This window comes from Aspergillus wentii (assembly GCF_001890725.1).
Source record: "Aspergillus wentii DTO 134E9 unplaced genomic scaffold ASPWEscaffold_7, whole genome shotgun sequence".
NCBI lineage: Eukaryota > Fungi > Ascomycota > Eurotiomycetes > Eurotiales > Aspergillaceae > Aspergillus > Aspergillus wentii.
Window position 1 is genome coordinate 471,769 of NW_024467838.1, and position 23,530 is coordinate 495,298.

General features: G+C 49.5%; 9 protein-coding genes across 9 annotated transcripts; 4 read left to right on the top strand and 5 right to left on the bottom strand.

Annotated features, from left to right (window-relative positions):
- Nucleotides 1–453: 453 nt before the first annotated feature.
- ASPWEDRAFT_43828 (uncharacterized protein) lies at nucleotides 454–1,863 on the top strand. The gene has a single exon (XM_040836121.1). It carries the CDS (start codon nucleotides 704–706, stop codon nucleotides 1,628–1,630), a length of 927 nt encoding a protein of 308 aa, XP_040685506.1. The 5' UTR covers nucleotides 454–703; the 3' UTR covers nucleotides 1,631–1,863.
- A 31-nt stretch (nucleotides 1,864–1,894) lies between these two features.
- On the bottom strand, nucleotides 1,895–3,026 carry ASPWEDRAFT_117147 (putative G-patch domain protein; the record flags this gene model as incomplete). Its single annotated transcript, XM_040828713.1, has 2 exons — nucleotides 1,895–2,848; nucleotides 2,907–3,026. 2 exons carry the CDS (start codon nucleotides 3,024–3,026, stop codon nucleotides 1,895–1,897), a joined length of 1,074 nt encoding a protein of 357 aa, XP_040685507.1.
- A 1,115-nt stretch (nucleotides 3,027–4,141) lies between these two features.
- On the top strand, nucleotides 4,142–5,861 carry ASPWEDRAFT_53629 (putative triacylglycerol lipase; the record flags this gene model as incomplete). The annotated part of the gene is made up of 3 exons (XM_040837920.1): nucleotides 4,142–4,369; nucleotides 4,422–4,769; nucleotides 4,827–5,861. The coding sequence occupies 3 exons, from the start codon at nucleotides 4,142–4,144 to the stop codon at nucleotides 5,859–5,861; spliced, it is 1,611 nt and encodes a 536-aa protein (XP_040685508.1).
- A 299-nt stretch (nucleotides 5,862–6,160) lies between these two features.
- On the bottom strand, nucleotides 6,161–8,962 carry ASPWEDRAFT_117715 (snoRNA-binding rRNA-processing protein NOP14; the record flags this gene model as incomplete). The annotated part of the gene is made up of 2 exons (XM_040828761.1): nucleotides 6,161–8,617; nucleotides 8,678–8,962. 2 exons carry the CDS (start codon nucleotides 8,960–8,962, stop codon nucleotides 6,161–6,163), a joined length of 2,742 nt encoding a protein of 913 aa, XP_040685509.1.
- Nucleotides 8,963–9,172: 210 nt separating this feature from the next.
- On the top strand, nucleotides 9,173–10,400 carry ASPWEDRAFT_175151 (uncharacterized protein; the record flags this gene model as incomplete). The annotated part of the gene is made up of 4 exons (XM_040831319.1): nucleotides 9,173–9,215; nucleotides 9,269–9,509; nucleotides 9,567–9,703; nucleotides 9,766–10,400. The coding sequence occupies 4 exons, from the start codon at nucleotides 9,173–9,175 to the stop codon at nucleotides 10,398–10,400; spliced, it is 1,056 nt and encodes a 351-aa protein (XP_040685510.1).
- Nucleotides 10,401–10,584: 184 nt separating this feature from the next.
- On the bottom strand, nucleotides 10,585–13,085 carry ASPWEDRAFT_117815 (putative origin recognition complex subunit 3; the record flags this gene model as incomplete). The annotated part of the gene is made up of 8 exons (XM_040828772.1): nucleotides 10,585–11,566; nucleotides 11,617–11,738; nucleotides 11,798–12,071; nucleotides 12,125–12,264; nucleotides 12,324–12,558; nucleotides 12,616–12,689; nucleotides 12,757–12,966; nucleotides 13,023–13,085. The coding sequence occupies 8 exons, from the start codon at nucleotides 13,083–13,085 to the stop codon at nucleotides 10,585–10,587; spliced, it is 2,100 nt and encodes a 699-aa protein (XP_040685511.1).
- Nucleotides 13,086–13,251: 166 nt separating this feature from the next.
- Nucleotides 13,252–16,168, top strand: ASPWEDRAFT_43834 (pentatricopeptide repeat protein). Its single transcript, XM_040836122.1, has one exon. The coding sequence runs from the start codon at nucleotides 13,336–13,338 to the stop codon at nucleotides 15,922–15,924; it is 2,589 nt and encodes an 862-aa protein (XP_040685512.1). The 5' UTR covers nucleotides 13,252–13,335; the 3' UTR covers nucleotides 15,925–16,168.
- A 40-nt stretch (nucleotides 16,169–16,208) lies between these two features.
- Nucleotides 16,209–17,624, bottom strand: ASPWEDRAFT_43835 (Sec63 complex subunit SEC66). Its single transcript, XM_040836123.1, has 3 exons — nucleotides 17,211–17,624; nucleotides 16,822–17,132; nucleotides 16,209–16,743 (listed from the first exon to the last, which is right to left on the bottom strand). Exons 1-3 carry the CDS (start codon nucleotides 17,308–17,310, stop codon nucleotides 16,378–16,380), a joined length of 777 nt encoding a protein of 258 aa, XP_040685513.1. The 5' UTR covers nucleotides 17,311–17,624; the 3' UTR covers nucleotides 16,209–16,377.
- Nucleotides 17,625–18,140: 516 nt separating this feature from the next.
- On the bottom strand, nucleotides 18,141–23,193 carry ASPWEDRAFT_53635 (chromatin segregase YTA7; the record flags this gene model as incomplete). Its single annotated transcript, XM_040837921.1, has 2 exons — nucleotides 18,141–21,064; nucleotides 21,123–23,193. The coding sequence occupies 2 exons, from the start codon at nucleotides 23,191–23,193 to the stop codon at nucleotides 18,141–18,143; spliced, it is 4,995 nt and encodes a 1,664-aa protein (XP_040685514.1).
- Between the last annotated feature and the right edge of the window lie 337 nt (nucleotides 23,194–23,530).

Consider the following 23,530-nt stretch of genomic DNA (forward strand, 5'->3'; position numbering starts at 1 on the left):
TTGAACCCACCACATCATCGCCTGGCGAGACTAAAACGATCTATCCAATTCACAGGCCCACCGCTTCTGGATTAATATAAGGATCAGCGCCTAGAGGCAGAGATAGAATCATTTAGATCGCGAACAGAGTTGATGGTTGATAGAAATCAAGACAACGACATCGACTATCTTGACTATTGAGACGATAATGCGGATCTTCAGGATTTGCAGCCCATCACCCTCTAATGCTGTCTCATTCCCATCACCTCCTGCATCTAGCATCTTGCCTTCTTTTTGCCTGGAGGCGCTATTCGTGATGATGCATCGATGGTGAAAAAGAAAAACACACACCTGATCACGATATCACAGATCGGCTGGTGACGGCCAATCCTGGTCTGACAACAAACCATGAGGGTTTTGGCTGCTTTCGTACGGTCAGTCAATAGTCGCCGTCTTCTTCTTGTAGAGTTAGATTGAGCCAACTCTGGGTCCAGCCAAGTGGATGCCCCTCCAATCTGCCGTTTCTTGACCAGGACGAAGAAAATAATAATAAGTCTCTTGATCTTCGTCATCATTATCCGGTCTTTCTCTTTTCTTTCTTTTTTTTCTTTCTTTCCTTTTTCCTCTCTCTCTAGAGCGTAGATCTATTTCACCTCCATCATTTTTTTTATTTTTTATTTTTTCTTCTTCTCTGTTATTTCTTCAGCTTCACAGATATCTCAATATGGCCATCCTCGAGTCGGAAAAACGCCCGCGAGGCCTTCGTCTCCCCTCGCTTTCGGCCATGAAATCCAAGAAGAAATCCCCAGAGCCCTCTCCTCCTGAATCGCCTCCTGATTATGCTCCTCTCCCCGCTGGTTCTGGTGTTCCCGTGCGACCTGCTCGTCCAAACGAGAAGCAACTGCCTCCCAATCCGCTATCGTACCCAGCAGACTCAATCCCCACCGATATGTCCGTCAATCCGAATGAGTACCATCGTCAGATTCTCCGGGGTGACTTTGATTCTCCCTATCCTCGTCCTCAAGTTCCTGTGATCAGAGAACCATCGGCGCCAGTGCAGCGAAAACCACCGCCGCTTCCAAAGCAACAACCGGTTCAAGCGCCTGTTCAACCACCCGTCCAAATACCTGTTCAGGCACCGATCCAAGTCCCGGTGCAGTCACCATCGCGCCAGTCACCACCAATCCAACAACCCGTCAGAAAACCTCTCCAATCTCCTGTCCAATCACCCCCGGTTAGCGACGAAGAAGCGAAAGAAGATCTCGCAGTCGAAGATTTTATTCCCGAGCCCGAGCCGGAAATTGATACCGCCGATGCACGGGCAGCTGCAGCTGCAGCTGCAGATGTAGATGCAGTCGCAGAGCAAACACCCAGCGAAGAAAGCGACAATGGCCCCTGGACACCAGCGGATTATGACCCCGTCGCACCGCCTCTGGGCAAACTGCACTTTGCTTGCTACCAGGAACATCGCTCGATGCCCGTCGCTAATAACCTCTGGTATCCTTTGCCCTGCATGACCTGCCACAAGTATGACCGAGAGATCCGGCATCGCTGTGTCTTCTGCTCGTTGCGCATTTGCGCCGATTGCCATCAGGGGTTGCAGAAGTGCCAAAATCGTTCCTTGACGCAATTTATGGAGAGTCTTTCGTGATCTCGACTGTTTTCAGTTTCTTCTTTCTTTCTGGCTTATAGATGGGATTTGCTTTATTATTCGAAATGGGCCAATATCTAATGGGGAGAACAAGGTGGTTTCGGTTCAAGTCATGAGCACTATGATGGTATTTATGGGTTTGATATTCTTTTTCATTCAAAATTGTACATATGGTTGTAATATTATTGATTAGCTTCTGTACATTATGATATCATAAAATTTTCTTTTCTCGCAGATTAATTTTGTCTAAAAAAATGCAGGTCATTAATCATGATCTTCCTCTGTAGTTCCAGGACATCCTTCCATGTCCGCGGTCTCATAGCGATACTTGCACCAAAAGCAGTATTGATGTTTTTCGCGTAGGTATAGAACCAACCGGTTCAACCGCTCAGCTGGTTCCAGGGAGTTGAATTCGTCCAACTCCGGATCTTCCTCCTCGATTTCTTCTTCAACAATAGAAGAAGGTTCACGTCGGGCGGTTCCCAGTGCTTCCTTGTCCTCTCGCTCTAATGTTGGATCATCGAAACCTGGAAGCTGGGGCGTAGGAAAGAATGAGGAAGGGAGAGAGCTTTGTAGCGCATGTCGAGCCTGTATGTCACGGTCTCGCTCCTGGCGTTCGCGCACCAGACCCCGGTAGAGAATGTTGATTTGCAGAGTCGGTTTGATCTTTTTCGCTTTGGGTTGTGCAGTGCTTGGTTCATCGGCAGGCTTGTCTTTATCCCCATCTTCTCCATTTTCATCATCTTGCTTGCCTTCAGCTGGTTCTCCTTCCTCCGCTTCCGTATCCAACCGTTCTGCGACCTTCTGCGCACCATGAAATTGCGCCTCCAGTCGGCGAGTCTCCCGTTCAATCCGAACCCGATCCCGGTAATCGCCCTCCTCATGTTTAACCTTTTTGGCCGCTTCCTCGGCCTCTTCCCGGAATCTGCGCTTCTTCTCGTTCTCCAGTCCAATACCACTCCGATCTTCCTTGAATACTAGGTTAAGGGGCTCCGCTCGGCCTCGCGGCTGCGCCTCGTCTTTGCCCCCAGTCTCATTGTTGTTGTTGGGAGACGGGCGTTTCCCCAATGTCTCTCCTGGTTTGAAACCCAGTTTGGCCATCATCTGGAACCCTTTGTTGGAGGGATTTAATGTACTGGTGGATAGAGCGGCATCGCGACGGGCGGCCTCTTCGGCGGCGCGTTCGGCTTTGGAGGGAACCCTGGCGCGGGCTTCTGCCTGTTTTTAACGAACTATGGTTAGTTTGTATAACACAGACGCAGGATGATGGTTTTACCTCTCGTTGTTGTCTGCGTTTTCGCTGGGTAAAGGATTCCTTCTGTTGGGGTTCCTCAATCACCATAGACATGTAATCATCCTCGTCCTCTTCCTGTGCGGGGTCGCCATGGGGAGGCATTATGAGGGAAAAAAAAAATTGGAGAAGAGGATATATTACAAGTAAAGAGAGAACAAGAATAATGAAACCCTGCGGACTGACGTCAGGTGGTGCGATCGAGAAAGCACACGCGGTGGTGGAGAGAAGTTGGAGTTTGGCGTCTGTCTCTGTTTCTCCATCTCCGTCTCTTCTCCACATCACCGATCTTGATCTTCCCCTTCCATCCCCACCTTCTTTGGTCGTTGTGCAAGGGTCAACGTGATTTCGGATTGGAATAATAAGTCCATCAATGGGGAATTCGATTGTCCACCAAGGAAGGTTTCTACGAGGGGTGAAACGAGGGAATATCCCCCTCTTCAGACTCCAACTCCTGCAACGCCCAATCTTCCAAGAACACATCGACCTCCATCAGGATAAAATGAGTTCGGCGAATTCTGTCTATGAATCGTCCCACCAGAATGGGGTTTACCGTCTCACGGATGGCTGAAACTGCAAATATCCGTCAATAGTTCTGTGTCGATCCCTCGCCTGCTCTTGTCAAGTCTGAAGTCACCTTCGCACTTCGCAGTCTTGATGCCCGGAATTGCCGATTCATGTTTGCTGTAGGCCCATCGCCAGGTTTGCTCCCAATAACGCCATTGTTTTCTTGGCTGGAAATATGCAAAATCGGGTGCTTTTCGTCCATAATGCAATAAACGCAGGGCCTCTTTGGGCCAGGGAGCCAGCCTTGTTTCCCTGTCAGCGGGATGGGGTGGCAGTGTACCAGCACACACTGTGATAATCCCCGAATCCACGCGAGGCCCCCCAAAAGATTGGGCTATACCTGCACGGGTTATGCATTTATTTAGCTCGCGTGCCGTGGCCCCCATTATTCCACGGTCCTTGGCAGGCAGAAGAAACCAACCATGATACTCCCTTGGAATCATTGATGAAATCGTTACCGTTTTCGTCGATGTTATTCCCTGTTGGTTGGCGTGATCATTAGTTCCCATAATTATTACTTTAAGGCCTCCTGGATTTGATTTCCACTAGTGTTCTATCTTTACGTCAAGTACGGTCTGTGTCGGTCGTATATAATATTCGACAGGCCCGCCTGAGGATAGACTGGTGAGCGATAGGTTGTGGCTATTGCCAACATGTCTCTCCTCGGTCTACCCTCGGTGGTGTTTCTATTATTTTTATCTTCGGTACTTGCGCAGAGTACTTTGGTAGACTTGGGTTATTCAAAATACCAGGGTCAGGCTCTATCAAATAATATCAACCAATGGCTGGGGATACGCTATGCTGCCGCCCCCATGGATTCCCTGCGCTTTGCAGCACCGCAGGACCCCGTATCTACCAATGATATACAACATGCAACGAAGGTGTGTTCATATGGCTGTTAATGTTCGCTTTATGCTGACCATATATCATCAGCATCGCTCAAAATGCATTCCTACCGGGAAGAGCCCCATTCCGTCTGGAACATCAGAGGATTGCCTTTTCCTAGACGTCTTTGCTCCTGCGCGATCATCAAACTCGACCAAGCTTCCCGTTTTCTTTTGGATCCAAGGAGGAGGTTTCAATACTAATTCAAACGCCAACTACAATGGAACTGGGTTAATCAAAGCGTCCGGCATGGGTATTGTCGTGGTTACATTCAACTACCGAGTTGGTCCATACGGGTTCTTGGCTGGCGCAGAAGTTGAAAAGGGTGGAAGTGTGAACAATGGTTTAAAAGACCAGATCAAGGCCTTGGAGTGGGTTCAGAAGCATATCAGCAAGGTTTAGATTATCTTCTTCATTGTACTTGTTCACGATCTGACATCAATGCGTTCTCAGTTTGGTGGTGACCCCAACCATGTTGTCCTGGGTGGTGATAGTGCAGGAGCAGCTTCGATTACACTCCTTCTTTCGGCCTATGGTGGGAAAGACCAAGGCTTGTTCCATGCTGCTGCGGCAGAGTCCCAGAGTTTCGGTAGTATGTTGACTTTGGATGAAAGTCAATTTGCCTACAACAATCTAGTCATCCGTACCGGATGCGCCAGCGACAACGATACACTGGCATGCTTGCGCGGCTTAAATGTTACAGACTTGCAGCGTGAGAACTTCAACACCCCCCTTCCAGGAGCGCAGAAGCCACCGCTCTATCTGTATTCACCGGTAGTCGACGGCGACCTTGTTCAAGACTACACATTTCTCCTCTTCCACCAGGGCAAATTCGTCAAGGTCCCGGTCATATTTGGCGATGACACGAACGAAGGCACGACATTTGTACCCAAGAGCGTTTCTAGCGTCGCACAATCGGACAGATTCCTGCAGAGCCAATTCCCAAAGATTAAGCTCGATCAACTTCGGAAAATCAACGAATTGTACCTGCAGAAGAACCAAACGCAATCTTTCCCCAAGGCTGGCCCATACTGGCGACCTGCTAGCAATGCGTATGGTGAGATGCGCTACATTTGCCCCGGTATCGACATGTCCCATACGTACGCTAAAGCCGGACTCCCGAGCTGGAACTACCACTATGCTGTACTGGATCCACCCAAGGAGGAATCAGGTCTCGGTGTAGATCACACAGTGGAGGTCGGCGCAATCTGGGGACCTGAGAATGTGAACGGTGGTGCTCCCAAGTCATATTCCAACACCAATGCTGCCATCATCCCGGTCATGCAAGGTTACTGGACGAGTTTCATCAAGAACTTTGATCCCAACACTCATCGTTCTCAGGGAAGCCCTAAGTGGGATACCTGGGGAGATGAAGGATATCGTCGACTCTTCCTCAGGACCAACCAAACGAAGATGGAGACCGTTCCGGTGGATCAGAGAGAACGTTGTGAATACTTGGTCAGTATTGGGACGGAATTAGCGCAGTAGGGGCTGTTTGTTGTTTATGGACGTTTAAATGTTTTTGCTTATGACTTTGATGTTTACTACTTGTAAATACCACAGGAAAGTTTTTACATCTCTTTAAAGGGGGTGAATAGGATTAATTATAGAAATGACATGACTGGGATGTATAATCCGAAAAAAAAAAAAAGTTCTTTTGTTTGTCCCCATAACAATGTAGAAACACGTGAACATAATGTAGATGTATATACACATGCAAGCATAACGCCGCATAAAATGTAGAATAAAACAGCGAAGTGACATGAGCGAAGCAAAGATAGACTTCACTACCGCTTGCCCTGTCGCAATCTCTTCTCTTTCTCGTAGGCATTGGCTGCCCGTCCCTCTTCGTTCTGCACCTCGGCCACAAGCCTCTTGTACTTCTTCTCGTACTCGGCGTCGCGCTCCTTCTTGTCGCGCAGCTTCTCGCGCGCCACAAAGCTGGCGTCCTTGCGAAGTTCCCGCATAGCGCCCTTGTGCTCGCGCTTGTATTCCTTCTTGACACGGGCGAGTTCCGCACGCTCGCGGTTGGGGTCGTAGTGCTTGTCCGGGTTGAAGGTTTCCTCGAACTTCGGGATGGCGGTCTTGATCGCCAGACGGCGGTGGTTGTGCAGGAGGAGCGGGCGGCGGGCTCGAATGGCCTGCGTGAGATGGCTATCGATGTTGTCGAGGGTAGATTGGATGGTATCCAGAGCCGGGGCGGAGACTTTGCCGCGGCAGGACTTGCTCAGATATTGCAGGACGCGCTGGGTCGGCTCGAAGATCTCGACGAATGCCGACTTGGTGGCCCACAGATCGGATGCGTTGTTGAGGAGGGTAACGAGGGTGACGATGAGAGAAAGCTTCAGCTCTTCCTGAGCACGCTTTCCGGACTCCGGGCCAGCAATGTCCCAGAATTGAAGCTTCCGGTAAGAGACGGGCTTCGAGGCAGTTAATCGAAGGGATTCTTCCGGGCTTCTTGATGGGAAGTAGCCAAGTCTGTCCTTTGGTTGCCCCGGGGCGAGTGTGCACAGGGTGTTGAGGGTGAAGTTGATGAATTCAGGCATGTACCGTTTCGAGATAGTTTGGTACTGGATATACAGACTAGCAGCGTAAGTGCCTGTCGCGAAATCAGCCAAGGAATCCACGGCGCCCTGTCCCAGGTAGCGGGCGAGAGACAACTGTGCCGGTGTTGCGATGGCGTGGAAGTGATCTGAAGTCGGGAAGATAGTTGCAATCCCGGTCAGAATAACCAGGTCCCCAGCCCGAAGGTTGAGCGGTCGTTCTGTAGACATCTCACGTAGGTAAGTCCTAAATGCCCTGCATACGTTTTCAGGGTGTGTTTTTGCCAGGGAGTGAATGTGACGCAGGATATTCTCCAGAATGGCGAAAGGAGGGTGCTCCGGTTGCTCTGCCATGTATGCAATGTGCTGGACGAGCACTGCAGCGAAACGACCGAGTTTCATCTTGTTATCACTGTGAAGTCGAGGGTGATGAAGTGCACGAATTCGCTGGACTACAGTAGGTAAATCTTCCACTGAGACATCTTTGATGATTTGGAGGAAACTCTCATGGTCTTGAGGGCAAGGATATGTGAATGCCAGACCTTCGTTAGCACCCTGTGCACTATCGATTGCAATGGAGGTGCTTCCGGTTTTGTCTTCAGGAAGGGTCATTCCATTGATAAGATCATCCTCCTGTTCAGATTGCACAGACTCTTCCTCGGAAAACATTTCCTCATCTTCGTCACTCTCATCGAAAGTCAGGCTGACATCGGACCTAGTTTCGACAAGGTCGTCGTCGATGATGAAATCATCCTCGTCTTCAACACCCATCTCAGGACGAGTGGTCCTTTGGTTAGTGGGCTGCTGCAGTCCAAAAGCCATTGCGTCGTCGGGGATGGATTCGTCTTCAGAAGATTCGTCGCCGGACCCTTCTTCGCCATCATCATCTTCATCGTCCTGTTCGTCGCTTTCTTCTTCGCCGCGCATTCTTCGAATTCGCTCTTCCTCAAGAGCCTTCAATCTCTGTGCTTCTTCTTCGATCTTCTCCTCCTCCGTCTTCGTTCGGTCTGTTGGCATGGATCGCTTGTCAAAGGTCATTTGCCTTATATGTTGATCGTATTCCCTATCGAGGTTCTTGTCGGAAGATTCTCCCAGTAGAGCCGCGCGATCAGGATTCATTGATGCCAAATCGTCCTTCGGGGGTTCCGGTTTGGGTGGAGGCTTCGCACCCCTTAGCATCGTAAAGAGATCTCCGAGACCTTGGTCAAGCTCTTCACGGAGATCGTCGTCGTCCTCCTTGGCTTTTTGGCGCTCAAGTTTGTGAAACTTGGACTTGGCGATGACTTCCTTCATGACTTCATGCTTCGATTTTTTGCGCTCTGGTAACGCCTCTTCATCGTCATCCATCACATTCTCCAGTTCATCGTCATCATTAATGACTCGCTTTCTTTTCTTGAGCATTTCGGAATCCGACATATCATCATCGTCAGCTCCACCCAGATCGCCAGCCTCGAAGTCGTCTTGGTTTGTATCATCGCCAAAAGTCAACGACTGGCCCAAGTGTGTAAGTTGCATCTCATCTTCATCGTCCTCGAGGTTAAACATCGATTCCTTTCGCATCTTCTTTTGACTTTCTCGGGCAAATCGTTCGGCAGCTCTCTCTTCAGGCGTCATGGTCGGGTCGTCTTCACCAAAACGGCGATCCATAATACCACCAACTTTGTTCCTCCGGTTCATCTCCCTCAGGAGCGTTTGGCGTCTCTGGAAAGTGTACAGTGAGCTGCATATTCCTTTTCATGTCAATGGTGCGATGGAACTTACCTTTTCCTCGCCCAATGACTTGGTCACTCCAGGTCTTGCATTGGTGGGCTTGGAACCCGTATCTCTGGTGGTTACATCGAATTTTGCGCGGTTGGCAGTTGTCTTGATCTCGAACGGATTGAACCGATCTCTGATGGCCTGTAGAGCAGCATTGCGCTGGTTGCGATCCTGAGTACTACCGCCGGTTTTCGCATTCTGTCGCTTCTCCTTTTTCGACTTCTGGGGACCTAGCACCCCACTGTCCCGAAGGGAAGCCTTGAGCTGCTTCAGCTGCGAAGGCGGCATGTTGGTGCGCTGGTGTTGAAGCAGACGGTTCTGTTCCTCCGCCGAGATTTTGGGATTTTCTTTTTTTTTTTTTGGATCGCCGCCAAAAAAAGGTGTTCACCGCCTTCATCAGCGGGATTCTGCCGCACCGCCTTCTGGATTCTCCGCATTCACTCGAAACCCATCATGTCACTTTTCTGATATTGGCATGAGTCTGTATCCAGAAGGACGATGGCTACTCATTTAAATGATAGCCTGCTATGGCTATGCCTCGGTATAAATTCATTCCTTCATTCATAACCATTGATCATGTAGCTGACTGTGTAGGGGTGTCTCTATTCTTCGCCGTCCGCGGGATTGCTACGGATCTCCGCCGAGTGCGCGATCTAACAGAAATCAAGCATGTCGAGAAGGAAGATAAGATGATCAGTGAGGGCACAGAAGATGGTTCGCAAACATTCGATTGCAACAAGGAAGAAACTTTCAAGCTGATACCCCTCTTTCCAGCTCTGAAATTAGATACTCTCCTCAAGCTCTCCCAGAGCACGAGCTATGACCTTCGTGCAGCGTATGAGACTACAGTATTGTCCACATATAAGAACCAAGCTGACTTTTTACCCGGTAGAGCTTTGCGTATTATTTCAGAGCGGTCTACAAAAGGTTCAACTCGGGATTTACTTCTTCAAGATCTTGCAAGTAAACATCAAGGACGACGGAGCAAGGCGCTCAGCGCAATGCACTTTTTAGTGTCCAACAGAGCATGTATGGGCCTCCCACAAATATTAATTCAAGAAGAATTTTTGCCATTTGACACGGTGATGCAGTATCGCGAACGTCCGTTTGTGCCCGTTTAAAAGACCTTCCCACCTACAATGCTCTTGTCGACTGCCTCTGCAACTTCCTCGAGGAGCATACCGAAGAAACCTGTGATACTGTCTCTCCTATCCTTCCCAAAACGAGGCCATTGGGGGAGAGAAAAGCTTTGAACACCATCAACATAATACTCCCGGAGAATATACCTGCCGCTTTAGAAGCTGGAATAATCAGTCGATGGCTCTCAAAATATCCATTTCCGTGTGCAATGTCCGAAACCTCACGGAGACAGGATGTGGTAATACTTATGAAGACGTGGTGGTATGATGATACTGTCATGAGCTCGATATTTGGTACCCTTTCTTCACATCCGGACGGGGCGAAGCAACTCCGGAAACACGGTCTCATGGGTAGTGTGATGGAAGAAAACGACCATGACGACGAAGATTATGCGGGGAGCGACGTATGGATGGTTGATGGTGAGGACACAGCCGGCATGAGCCAGTATTCAGGTAGGCGTCTCCAGGAAAGAAGCCCCGAGGAACAAGCTCTGAGAAGACGCAGAAGAGAGGCAATGGTCTTGAGTGACGGAGGACGTCCACTGGGCAACGACGATATAATACAACTACCTGTTCAAAGCGATTGAAATGGCTCGTGACTACATTTTCCCCCATCGTCGGCACTGATCGGAGAGCTTAATGCCGATGGAAGCCACAAGATTTTTCGTTTTTCATGTTGAAGCGATTACTCATTGCGCATTTATGATACCCTTGAATATGAATATTTCTGCTCGAATGCTTCCTAGAAGATGATTTATTATAATACAATAACTACAGCCCAGCCCAAGCCGATTTGGCGACATGGTCGATCTTTTTCCGGCTGCTTTTAACCATACCAAACGCCTTGAGCTCCGATAGACCTCTATAAAACAAAGACAAAACCACTCGCATATCACAGCTGCCCTTTTTATCACTTTTAAAGACGGCATAAAATGCCTGCCAAAGATCGTGAATATTCACCAAAGCTCCCGACTCAAGATAAAGCTGATATAGAATCGCCGTGGCTGGCTGTTTAGTTGAAAGTTTGGTTTCCGCAGCATCTGATGTAGACTCGAGGTAATCAAAAGGATTGGTCAGTGCCCGCTCAACTGCAAACCGCGGCCGTGGTGCGAATGTCTCCTTCAAAGGATTCTTCATATCAAGCAAGAATATTTCATGTAGGATCAAATCCTGTGGTCTCACCAAGGTTTCCACAAGGTGGGCCTCGAGCACAGCATGTATGCGATCGATGATCTTCGTATACTCAATATTTTCTTTCGGCATTTTGGCTTTGCCCTTGCTAAGCTTCACCCGTTGTTGAACAATGGTTGTTTTCACGACTGAATTACGATTGTCATGTTCGCTTCGCAGCGGTTCTGTGCCCTCGTATGTCTGCATCAGAGCGTCCAAATCCGCTTGGATTTCTCGGAACTGAGGTGTATCCGTTAGAGAGCCAGGAATAACTGTGAAAAGGAGGTCCTTAAGAGCCTCCGAGTCAAGCGTCTTCACTGCCATGAGCATGTCCTCCACGAACGATGAATCTTGCAGTTCCCCAGAAAGTGCACGAATCGACAGATCCGACATGGTTGTTTTCTGGAAAATATTGAAGTTTTTGAGGCACATTTGAACCATTTTGGTGGTTTGGAAGATATCCCGCATCTTCTGTTGGCCCATTTGCAGATACTCCAAGCTCTCCTGGAGTAGAAGATTGTCATCTTCCAGAAGATTACGCACTTTCTTAGAGGAACCATTATGGACAAAATCTTCGCAGAACCTATCTCTAGATTAGACGAAATAAGACTCGGTCAAGAGACAGGTGCTTACCTTCTGAAAGATGGGAGGTTCCTGATTGCCTCACAGAGTTTGCCGTAAGGCAAATCTCCAGAAACTTTGTCTGCGAGAAGTACAGACAATGGATTTGCGAAGAAATGAGTCATATATGCGTACTGTACAGAATTAGATACAGAAGCATTGGGATCAAGCTTTGGAAGAGAACTAGACTTACCTTGACGGTTCGACTAAAGGCCTCTGGGGTTTGAAAGTAGTCATTTGACTTTTCAAACAGAATGCCGGTAATATTGCGTCCCAACCAGAACCGCCCATTACACTCTGCTTGTAGTCGTTCGTATATACGGTCGACGCAATTACTAGCTTCATGGATTTCAAAATATTTGCCCCTAAGCAAGGCAACACTTGACCGCGGTAGCCGCCCCTCGAAAAGCTCGACTGAGGTCGAGATACCAAATAGCAAAGTAAATGGTATTCTATCTAGCCAAGAACTAATAGAAGGGTTAGATTCCAAAGTTACCAGTAGATTTGGATAGACACTCACCTCAGCAATGACAAGAGGTCGGTTAGCAGGTTCGGGTCAAAGGCTTCACTGTCTCGAAAGGCCAGAACCAATTTCGTGGTTCCTTTCCTTTTCACATATTCACTAAGCAAGTCAAGATCGTATGCAAGAAGTCTAGGTCCCTGGAACGGATTTATCATTAGTTTCGCATCGTCGAGTATTGGGAATAAGGTGCGCAAACATCTCGATCAGTAAGAAAAGATTGATAACCGTCGTTTCCTTCTGTATTCGTAATAGCTGCTCGAATAATATTTTTTAACGTTGCCTTGAGGTTGGGCGCATCACCAGACTCCAGCACGACAACTCCGCCTTCCCCTGTTGTTGACAGTCGGTCATTAAGTCGAGTCAAAAGTCTGCCAAGCGAAGAGACATTCGATCCGACAGTAACCAATGCTGCAGGGATACAGCCATGGTATCTAATTGAGGAATTAGGAATTCTGCGAGAATGCATTTCAATAGGCGCATGTACTCACGTCTGCGACGAGGTTGTTCTGACGAAAGAGGAGACGTTGTCCAGAACTTTGGAATCCACATCCTCCAGTATTTCCTATAGCATGTTTAGACGCAATTCCAAGATTTCCAGAGTCCGTAGCGAGATCATTGCCCCTACTAACCTGGATCTTTTGCTCCTGTTCAGACCACAGTTTTTGATAAGTGCTATACCTCAATTCAATCGATGCTGCATTTTCATCCCCATCCAACAGAGGCGCAAATGGATACAGCTGGTCGCCCTGGTCCTTCTTATCTTCTGCTACCTTTCGACGCTTCGATGGTCGCTCTCCGTTGGCTTTGGACGGTTTCGCAGGTTGGTAGATGTACACACCCTAGTTCTCTTGTGAGTTCTTCTTGAGATACAGACGGCGTTTTGTCTCGGACTTACCTGGTTGTTGAGGCCATCCTTTGATGATTCGAATGCCTCAGTCTCTGGCAGATCCACGTCCATTGTGCCTCCCCTTGTCCTGCTGGTTTTCTGGGATGGTCACTGTTGCTCCGTTGATTGTCTGGAAATCCGCGGCGGAACTCGCGTCTGACGCTAAGCCAAAACGGGTGGTATTGGTTTTCCGCCGCGGAGCTTCAAACCCATCTTCTTTCGCAATCAATTCAACAATCAATCACCACTCTCCTTTCAGTCTTTGCATATTGCATTTTTATCTTTTTAATATACTAGCCGATGATATAAACACTCACACTCCATGCTCCGCCAGGCCGTACAAGGGGCTCGGTGGTATCAGCATGTGGCCCGCAGAAGCCCGTCGGTTTCGTCTCTTCCTCGCCCGCGAACATTTTCGATCGTAACGCCACGCTCCCTTAACTTTGGCGGACCAGATGAAAAAGTCAATTTCTATGAACAAGATACCAAAGGGAGCAAAACAAGGAGAAGAGTCGATCCGGAAGCTGAAGATCAAGCCGACCGGAAAGAAGTGGAAGATGAGCTCTCCAAGTTGGAGCGGGAACTGCAGGAGCTAAAGGAGGGCCCTTTCACTGCCAACAGCCCGTTTATGAAGAGCTTGCCAGAGAAGGATAGAGCCGTCGCTCTTGAAGCTCTACGTCAGCATGCAGCCAGGAGGGGTAAAGAAGATGCTGGTGTTGGGCTAGAGAGTATTTTCGACGAAGAGCTAGATGAGATGCTGAAGGAGGAATTCGATAGCCTGGCTAAAGAGGAGGAGGATTGGGGTGAAGAAGGGGAACCCAAGGATGCGCAAGTGCCGATGGCCAAGAAACCCTACGAGGTCGTGTTGAGATTCTCGGAGGCCAATTCATACGTGGACAAGTTTAATGAATGCCTTAGGAAGTTCGCGCATAACAGTTCGAACGATCCACTTAGACACGAACTGTGGAAATGGTATCGTCGTTGCAAACAAGTCGCCCCAGGATTTCTTGAATCGATGCCCGAAGAAGCGATAAGTTTAGTATGGGACTCGCAAACCACCGGGGAGGCCACAGGGACATCGCGAACAACCCATTTGCAGATGGTTGCAGAAGATATAATGTCCGTCGGCAAATCTCTCTCGACTCCGCATATTCTCGCGTACATCGAATCCCTTCAGAACAGTGGCAAAACGAACCAAGCACTGGATCAATGGGAGGCACGTCAAGCAGAACTCTCTCAAAGAAAGGAAGATTTGGAGGCATATTGGAATTTGGGAGTACGGCTTTTTGCCGCTGCAGAGGATCCTCAGCGAGCTCAGGACATTGCTCTTGCGTTTTTAGCAAACGACAAGTCACGCCAGTCTCGTGTTCTCATCCCAATCATCACGGCCTGGGGGAGACAGTCTGGAAAGGAAGCGGAGATAAAAGCTTGGGCATTATATCTGCAACTAAAAACTTTCCTTGGTTCTCAGATGACTATGGGCGACTATGATCATATCAGTATTGGCCTCCTCAAGGCCAATCGGCTTCATCTCGCCATTGCAGTTTTCAAAGATATGATGGTCACCGGCCAGGATCCAGCAAATGACTCGACTGCCCTGTACAAGGCAGCTTTGGGTGTGGCCGGCAATCTCCATGCGTCCAGCATCAATGAAAAAGATCTGAACAAAGTATCTCTCTCAGCGCTTACGATGTTGCCACGGCGGTTCCAAAACAGATTTTTCTATGCAAGCTGGATGAAAAAACTAATTGGAATGGGCGAAGTGGACTCAGCTGCATCGGTAGTTGAGCTGATGTACGAGCGAGGCGTCAAACCAGACCCAAAGCACCTCAACGGTGTGATTGCAGGCTGGCTCCGAGAAGGAAGCTTCGCTGCCCGTGATAAAGCCGAACGGTTAGGATGGGCCATGATTCAGCAGCGGATTGACACTGTTTGGGCAAGGGCGGAATTATCTGGAAGTCCTCCCCGGTTGTCTGCGGCTCAAGGATCGGGCAATGCTCGTATACCGAAGTTCATGCAAAGGGTAGTGCCTCCCGCGAACATCGAGACTTTTTCAATCCTTCTCCTTCACTATACTCGAAGGAGCGATGATGACATGATCAAATATCTGGTCAAATGCCTGGGAGATGGACGTATCCAGCCCAATTCCTACTTCATGAACCATCTCTTATACGCCGAGTTAAGGAAACAAGACGTCCGTTCTGTTTGGAACAAGTTCAAGACCATGACCGCTTCCATCAAGCCCGACCTAGAGACCTACGCCTGTCTGTGGGACTGCGGAAAGCTCCAGTATGATCGGGGACGAACAGCATTTGACGCAGGATTCCCATCCGCCCGCGGCCTCTATCAAGAAATGATGCAGTGGTATTCCCAGCTGACACCACGTGGAAAATCATCTACCCAAGAGGATTTCTCCAAAGAACTATATGATCAGATTGTCCGTTGCTTCTGTCTTTCCAAAGATCTCCATGGTACTATTGTCGCACTCTATTCGATGGGAATGACATTTAGCATCTTCCCAGACGAAGTCACCGCTCGGTCCATCATTCTCCAAGTAGCACGCATGGCTGGCGTACCCGCAGATACGCCCAAGCGTCGATTGCGTCGACTCTCGTCCACCCCGAAGAGCAAAGAAAACATTGCTCAAGTCAACCGACTCGTGGAGATTCTGAGCGAACGCAAAGCCGCAGCTCTTCAAGCGCAAGGGCTGAGCCCCGAGCACCTAGACCCACAAGAGAAACAGCACTATCAGCTCGAAATCTTGGGTGATCTGCTACGAGCCGTGATGGGCCGGACAGCCACACACCCTGATCAGGTCGAAGGCCAAATCGCAACAGCCGCAGCAGAGATGGGGGTTTCCGGGATTGATCTCGGATCGCCACTGAGGAAGGAAGATGGTCTACTTCTTTAGTTTGCCTATTGCAATTTCTTGGTCCATGCCTGTGGCATGCATTCCGATATCCAGGCTGATCTTCAAGAGTATCCTTGTATATTTAATTTATTGGCGTAGCTAGGTGTCATCCAAGCATACACTGGCGTTTTCGGAGGTGAATATATGAACAAAATGGCTCTGATGTATATTAGAACAAATAAATGATGACTTCTCTCTGAACATTCAAACTTGAAAGGAGCAAGATGAAGCTTCGCAGCGATTGACAATTACAATCTATATAAACAGTAGCTATAAATATACACCCATACAGTGAAGCACCATGTTCTAGCCGGTCTGAATAGAGAGAACAGATGTAGACTAGATGAAAACCAATATAGACCATAGTTCAAGGAAAACACCCCATAGATATATTGAAGACAGTAATTTCACATGGAATTGATTGATCGGTAATGGATAGCAGCTGTTTACCACTCATTTCTTGCCCTTCTTCTTCTTCCCAGGAGTCCCTGGTGTGTTCGCGCTCTGCTGATCAGCCTCAACCAAAACAGCATCATCATCACTTCCAGTCATGGATGGGGCAGCTGAGGATTCGGGGGTCTTTACTTCAGAAGGCGCGGTTTTTGTCGTGGTTTGGGCTGCAGTCGATTCACCCTTGTCGGTAGATCCTTCGCCATCCAATTCTTTCATAACAGTGGCCTTCTTCCGATCCCACCATTCACGCTCCTCCTGCAATTTTGCTTGTTGGGCTTCGACTCGCTCCCGGAAAATTGTGTTGTTCATCATCTCGTTTGCCGATTGGAAAATAGTTTGGCCCCAGTTAGGTGCGTAAGCGTTGGCCTATTGGGGTTATCCAGTTAGCAACTAGACTCGAACATAGATAAAAGATAGCAGATAGAAAAAGAAAAAAAAAATCACCTCAGACACAACATCGCGAACCTCATCTTCCATCTCCTTCTCGGCTCTCAAGAAGCGCTGCCACAGGTCATCTCCCACACTGCCCCGTTGCAAAAGCATAGCCAGTGCCTGCTTCTGGCTCCGGAGTGCCATGACGCGCTTAATGTCTTCCGCAGCCCGTCTCAACAGCGCAGCCTTGAGTACCGACTCCGGCACGGCGGGGGCCTTCTTCTCTTTGGACGAGGTTGCGGGCGGATCAAGGTGCATGAGGGAGAAGTAAATATCTCGTTGGAGGTGTGCGGGAAACCATGGTTCCAAAGAGGCAGCCTTTCCTGCAATCACACAAGATTTGAATTAGCCAAGAGCGCATTTTCAAGGGAATAGGTAGAGGGATCGGTAGATAAACGTACTGGCCTTGCGCTTGCGGTATAGCGAAGAGAAAGTTGCCAATGAGCCGATTAGAACGCCCAGGTAGGCGAGCGGCACGGCGAGACTGAGCCAGTCCACCATGGTGTTATCAAGGTTGTATGATTATAGATGGGGTATAGCAATCAATGCAAATATTTCGTGAGAGAGAATGAGTTGGTCGGCGGGGCACAAGATCAGACTCGGGGCATAGTATTATGTATCGTGTCGTGAATGAACTGTTCGGGTGGATCGTGGCCGGAAGAACTTCTCTAGGTCCCGACACAGGAATAAAGAAAGAAGACCGTTTAAAAACCAGCGACGCCAACAAAATGCGAATGCTAGTTAATAAGAAGGAAAGGAAGAGGGAAAAGAAAAAAGAATGCCCAAGAAGTAGAGGCCAGCGCAGGGAGAAGTGCGACAGAGGGCGGAAACAATGAAGAGGAAAGGCCAGGTTGGTTGGTTTAAGCCGCAGTCACATGCTCCGCCATGATTACTGTGAGAGAAACGATGCAGGTCAAGGCCATGAGTGGGCTTATGTATTTGTTTATCTACAGGCAATGAAATAGAAACGAAGATAGAAAGAGAAAGAGAAAGAAAAAAAAGGGGGAAAAAAAAAGAAGAAAGAAAAAATATGTCTAGGATGGGAGATGCAACCCACAAACAAAAGAACAGCAGAACAAGACTCAAAAGTCTCACAGGCTATGTTAACCCCAGATTGATGAAATGAAAATAAATTGAGACAGAGAATGCACGCAAGAGGAGATTGATATAATGAGAAGAAATCACAGATAGTCCGCCGTCGACCTCATTACACGAGTCTCGTTCAAACAAATGCCCCCAAACCAAAACAAACCCATGGCCATTGAAATCAAGCAGGAAGAAAAAGAAAGAAATAAAATCGAAAAGGGATATCGTCATCGCTGGCGCTATAGCTAGAAACTTGATCCCAACTGCTCCTTCGTCCTCTGACTAATAGGTCCAATCTCCTGCATGGCTTGCATGTCTTCCAGCACTTCGTTGAAGGTCTCGGTAATCCCAGCTGCCACTTTGCTGCGGTTCCATTCGCTGCGCATGCGCCAGACATAGTCCATCAGGTTGGTGCTGATCTGCTCCAGCTGCTCGACGGAGCAGCCACTGGTCCGCTGTGTGAGCTGCTCATGAAGCTGATCGATGTACTCGTAGTCCAACACCAGTTTCGGCGAAAGGTCATCGTTGTTCAATAAGGATTTTAGGTTCGTAGGGTTATGAGTTGGGTTCTTTGTGGGTGCATCAAAAAGAGGCACAGGCGGCTGCTGCTTGGGTTGGGACTGGCTGCCATTTGGCGCGTTGTTGTCGGAATTCCCAAGTTCTGCGTTCTTGGCCTGGGAGTCCTGCGGCCGGGGAGAGGCCTGGCTGCTCTCGCATTGCTGGGTATCGGGAAGATGATCCTCCTGCGATACACGATCCGGGTATTGCGTAAGATCCGGGAAATCCTGTCTCGCACCGTGGCCTGCCACAGGGCTTTGGGTGTGGTAGTGAGGGATATACGAGAGTTCCGATGACTTCTTGTCTGAAGTCGTCTGCGTGGTGGACGCCTCGTTGGTGTAGTCATTCGGCTGAGATCCAGGAGCCATGGGGGTCATAGGCCCCTTCTGCGAGAAACTGGAGAGACCCGACTCTCGCCGAATCTGCTGAGAGGGTGCGGTATGCGAATAAGGCGGTTTGGGTTGTGCAGATGGCCCGAATGAACTATTTTGCGTGTCTCCCTCGCCCGAATGATCCTCGGAATTGGTCATATAAGTATCCCCATCTCCGTCTCCTTGAGACTCATGCGATTCATGACTTGTCTGAGCATGATTGCTCAGATCATTGAGATCTGAATCTCCGCCTTGGTGATACCCGTTGGTCAAAAAGCTCACGTTCGAGCGTCGCGAGGGGGTCACCGGTCGAGCAGGGGTATTCGGCCTGCCATCTGAAAAGGACTCTCCTAGGACAACAGGCCCGCTAGATGGGCCCGATTCAGTATTCCCATGTGGTACTTGAGTGACCGCGGCACGGCCTGCAAAGTTTTCCTCTTCCTCCTCGGCCTTTTTGGCCCGCTCCACTGCAATCCGTTCTCTCTCCAACTCTCGGAGGTAAACACTCTCGCACTCTGCAACAAGAGCTGGTTCAGCCTGCTCGATGGTAGCGATGTCGACTTCAACATTAGACAGAAGCTCATTTGCTCGCAGCAACCGTTCTTGGTCTCCAAGCTGCCGTGCATCCTTGGTCAACCGTTTGATATCAGCCAAGAAGTCCGAGGGACGTTTGTAGTATCCGTTAGATAGGCGCTTCTCGATGGTGACAATCTCCATGTTGTAGAAGAATTTGCCAGAAACAGCCTCCCGAAGACCTGGGGCACCATTTTTGTCATATGCTTTCTCGAATGGTCGGAATGTTGTCCGTTGTTCAATTGGCAAGTCGCTGGTTACGATGTTCGGGTTTTCCTCCTCCCAGAGATATCGTATTTGTGACTCATCAATAACACCAGTCCTGAACCTCTTGTACTTCTTGATCTGGTCCATAATGGGCTGAATCCTGATCTTCAAGAGGTTTAGAGTTTGGTGATCCTTCTTCTTCTGCGCCTTAAGTTGTTCCTTTGTAAGTGGGGTTGCCGGTTTCGGTGGTGGTGGCGGTGCGATCTCCAATGCTTCCAGTTGCCTCGGTTTACGGTTCTCAGGATCTGGGAACTCAGACGGTGATGTCTTTACGTAGTCAATTAGCTTGCTGAAAAACTCGTACCGCGCACCATTGTCAGGAGCTTTCAAGTCATAGAGGTTCTTCTTCGAGAAACCAAACATATTCCGCAACAACCCGGCTTCTACTTCTTCCCCGCTCGATTCCAGGACTCCTAGCAGCAAAACAGGGTCTGTGGGGGGTATAGAGCGTAAAAGTCCCATGAATGTGGATATAACGGCCTGTCCCACGGTCTCGAACCATGCTTGGATGTTTGGAATGTAAATGACACTGGGTTTGTGTCTCTTAACTTCAGAGAAGAGCTGGATCACAGCTGCTTCGGGTGAGCGAGTTGAATCACTGAGCAAAGTCGGAAGATCAAACGCTTGAACATGGAGTCCTTCAAAATGGTGTAGGAGGGCAGCAGCAAGGTACTGTTGGCCCATCCCCTGGTGCCCACGGAGAAGCATCCTTGGTCTAAACACTCGTGATCGATCAAACTCCTGCAAAATCTGCTCACGCCGGAAGCTTCCTGAGCCTTCTGGCTCCTCGTACTGTGCTTCTTCCAGAGCAGTGAGCCGCTTTCGTTGGGGAATGACTTCAGACAATAGACCTTGTATCTCAACCAGAGAGTTGCGTAACAATGGCTCGACAGCGTTGGGGAGCGCTGAGGCACCGGAGGATGTGGACCTTTCCGATGACGGCACCATCTTTTTTGTTGCAAGCATGAAATCTTTAGGGCTGACATCGATCGTCTTGGGGTCTATGATAAGCTTCTGGTCCGATTTGTAGATTTGAGGGTATCGTCGCTGCACCGCATTAAGCGCAGCTTCTGTACAAAGAGCACGAAGATCCGCACCTCCATAGCCCTTGGTGATCTCGGCTAGTTGATCTTTGACATCACCTGGGAGAGGTGGATCCCAGCCCTTTGTGTGGATATCAAGAATGGAACGCCGCCCATCCTTATTGGGTAAGGGGAAGTAGAATTCACGGTCAAAGCGGCCAGGGCGGCGAAGTGCAGGGTCGATGGAGTCTGGTCGATTTGTCGCACCGATAACAATGACTTGACCACGACCATCCATACCATCCATCAAGGCCAGGAGGGTTGAGACAATGGAGGCGTGGATTTGTTCTTGTTTGCTTGACCTTACGGGGGCCAGACCTATAAGAGAATTAGCAATCACATTGTTCGCATTAATGTTGAGCACGCCGTGACTTACCGTCGATTTCATCGAAGAAAATGATACTGGGTTGTGTTTTGCGGGCCTCTTCAAAAAGCAGCCGGAGCTGCCTTTCAGCCTCACCCACCCATTTACTCAGTGCATCAGCACCCTTCCTCATATAAAAGGTGACTTTCCGCCCTTCAGAACTGACACTGTTCGCCAGAGCCCGGGCTAGCAATGTCTTACCGGTACCAGGGGGTCCATGGAAGAGAACACCTCTTGGGGGAACAATGTGGAAGCGCTGGAAGATTTCTGGATACAGAAGTGGAAGAGAAACCATCTCCTTCAGTTGGTCGATATGCCCTTGCAAGCCTCCAACACTGTCAAAGTTGACAGTCACGTCGACACCCAGTGGATCTGCATCCGCGAGGGCTTGCTTATCCTTGACTTTACCGAGATTTGCAGGCGTTCCTGAAAGTCCTTGCGCATCGTGCCCGTGGGCTTGGCCTGGAGTAACTAGGCCGGCGCCTTGCCCAACGGCAGCTGTTGAGCCAGCGCCAGCACCTAAAGGCTTGGGACGCTGCATGACCTCGTCATCGCTGCTATCACTGTCCATGCCTGTATTAGCAGGCGCTCCTGGAGGAGCCAGAATCGCAGATGGTCCGGCACCGCCAAAAGGTCCATATGTTGGGAACAGAGTGCGCTGCCAGCTGCCACCGCCGCCACCTCCTCGGCCACGCCGCGAGGGGGATTCATGGACCTCGTTCTCGGCTTCTTCTATGGGTAGAACGAGATCCGGCCGAATGATTCTGTAGTCGACATCCTTCCGGCTGCGCCGAGGCTTCTCGTAGATGATTTCCGGCTGTAGTCTACGACGGCGGTTTGGCCGGAGTTCTTCGAGCTCCTCTGCCAACTCATCTGCGATATCACCCCCAGCTTCCGACTGGCCACGAGACCGAGACGCTCTCTTCCGTAGGCCTGGACGCCTAGCAGCAGTGCTGTCCTCATCATCATCTCGGGCTTGGCTTGCCTTCCGTGGAGAGCCATGGGACTTTGCAGATTGAGACATTTCATCATCGTCATTCGATTCCTCCTCCTCGGGTTCGAAATCACTCTCTTCGTCTTGTTTGCGTTGTGAGCTTTGAGGTTTCTTTCGACCCGAACGACGAAGGTTTCGCGCCTCCTCTTCTTCTGGCTGAGCTTCTTCCTCGGCTTGCAGATTCCGATTTGGTCTGCTTCGCCTTCGCGTTGTCGGGCCTTCATCATCGTCGTCGTCTTCGCCGTCTTCATTTTTGGCCTCCCCATTTTCAGACTCAGGGATGAACCCTTCTTCCTCAGCTTGGCCGGTCTCTTTTTGACCGTCGGTCGCTGGAGGTGCGCCTTCTTCGAAGCTTTCCATTATTTCCAGTTGGGAGCCCCTGATCTCCATTGTAGTCTCATCAACAACATCAACCTCATCTTCGTTAGGCTGCGTATCATTCTCTTCTTCCTCGGGAATGACATTCTTTGAAGCACGGGATCCTCGGCGATTTGGTTGTATGGCTTCAGCTTCTGGGCTATGTGTACCACAGTGGACGGTTTCGGCATGGCGACCGGAATTCGTAAGAGCGTAGATATCCTCTGATGGGTCACGGGTCCGTCGAGTCATCCGTCTATTCCCAGAGAAGTCCGGTGCCTGTTGCCGCTTGAGAGCATTGCCGACCTTCAACGTGATCACGGTACTTTTGCGGTTCTTCTGTGGAGAGACTGGTCTGACCTGGTCCTCTTCGTCTTCGATATCGTCCGGCTCCGCTATATCGTCCTCCATGCTGTCTTCATTATAAACCGGTCGATTGCGAGCTGCCCTCCGAGAGACTAACCCTCTTGCGTTCCTGGCCGCATCTGGGTCTTCTTCTTCCGATTCCGACTCATCGGGGGTCACTTCATCTTCGTCACTTATTATATCATCATCGGAGATATCATCGTCCGAATCGCGGCGTGCCTTCTTCTTCGCCGGCTTGGACTTCTTTCTGGATTTCGATCTGGGAGCGGATTGTCGCGCTGAGCGCACAGGATGGTCACTGTAATCGTCGTCGTCGGAGTCGGACTTGTTGGCGAGTTCTTCAATTGAGCGTTTGCCACGAGCCATAGTGTCGCGCCAGAGCAGACCGGAAGAAATCTTTTTCACAATAACCATGTCAGCAGACGCAGGTGAAGTCTAGGTGGACGGAAAACAACAACAAAAAAAGATTAGGTGCTAGAGATATATAAAGCGCGGTAAAAAAAGGTCTGATAGAGTCCTGAATGAACTCACCGGTCAATAATGCGGTTGGAAGGGTATTATTTATTATTATTCACGAGACAAAGAGAAATCGCTGTTTATCAGGGTAATTGAACAATGCTGCATGGGCAGGACAATGGTGTCTAGGATCACCACCCAGGGTCGAACATCAATGAATGTTATCAAGCGAGCCACAGCTGGGCTG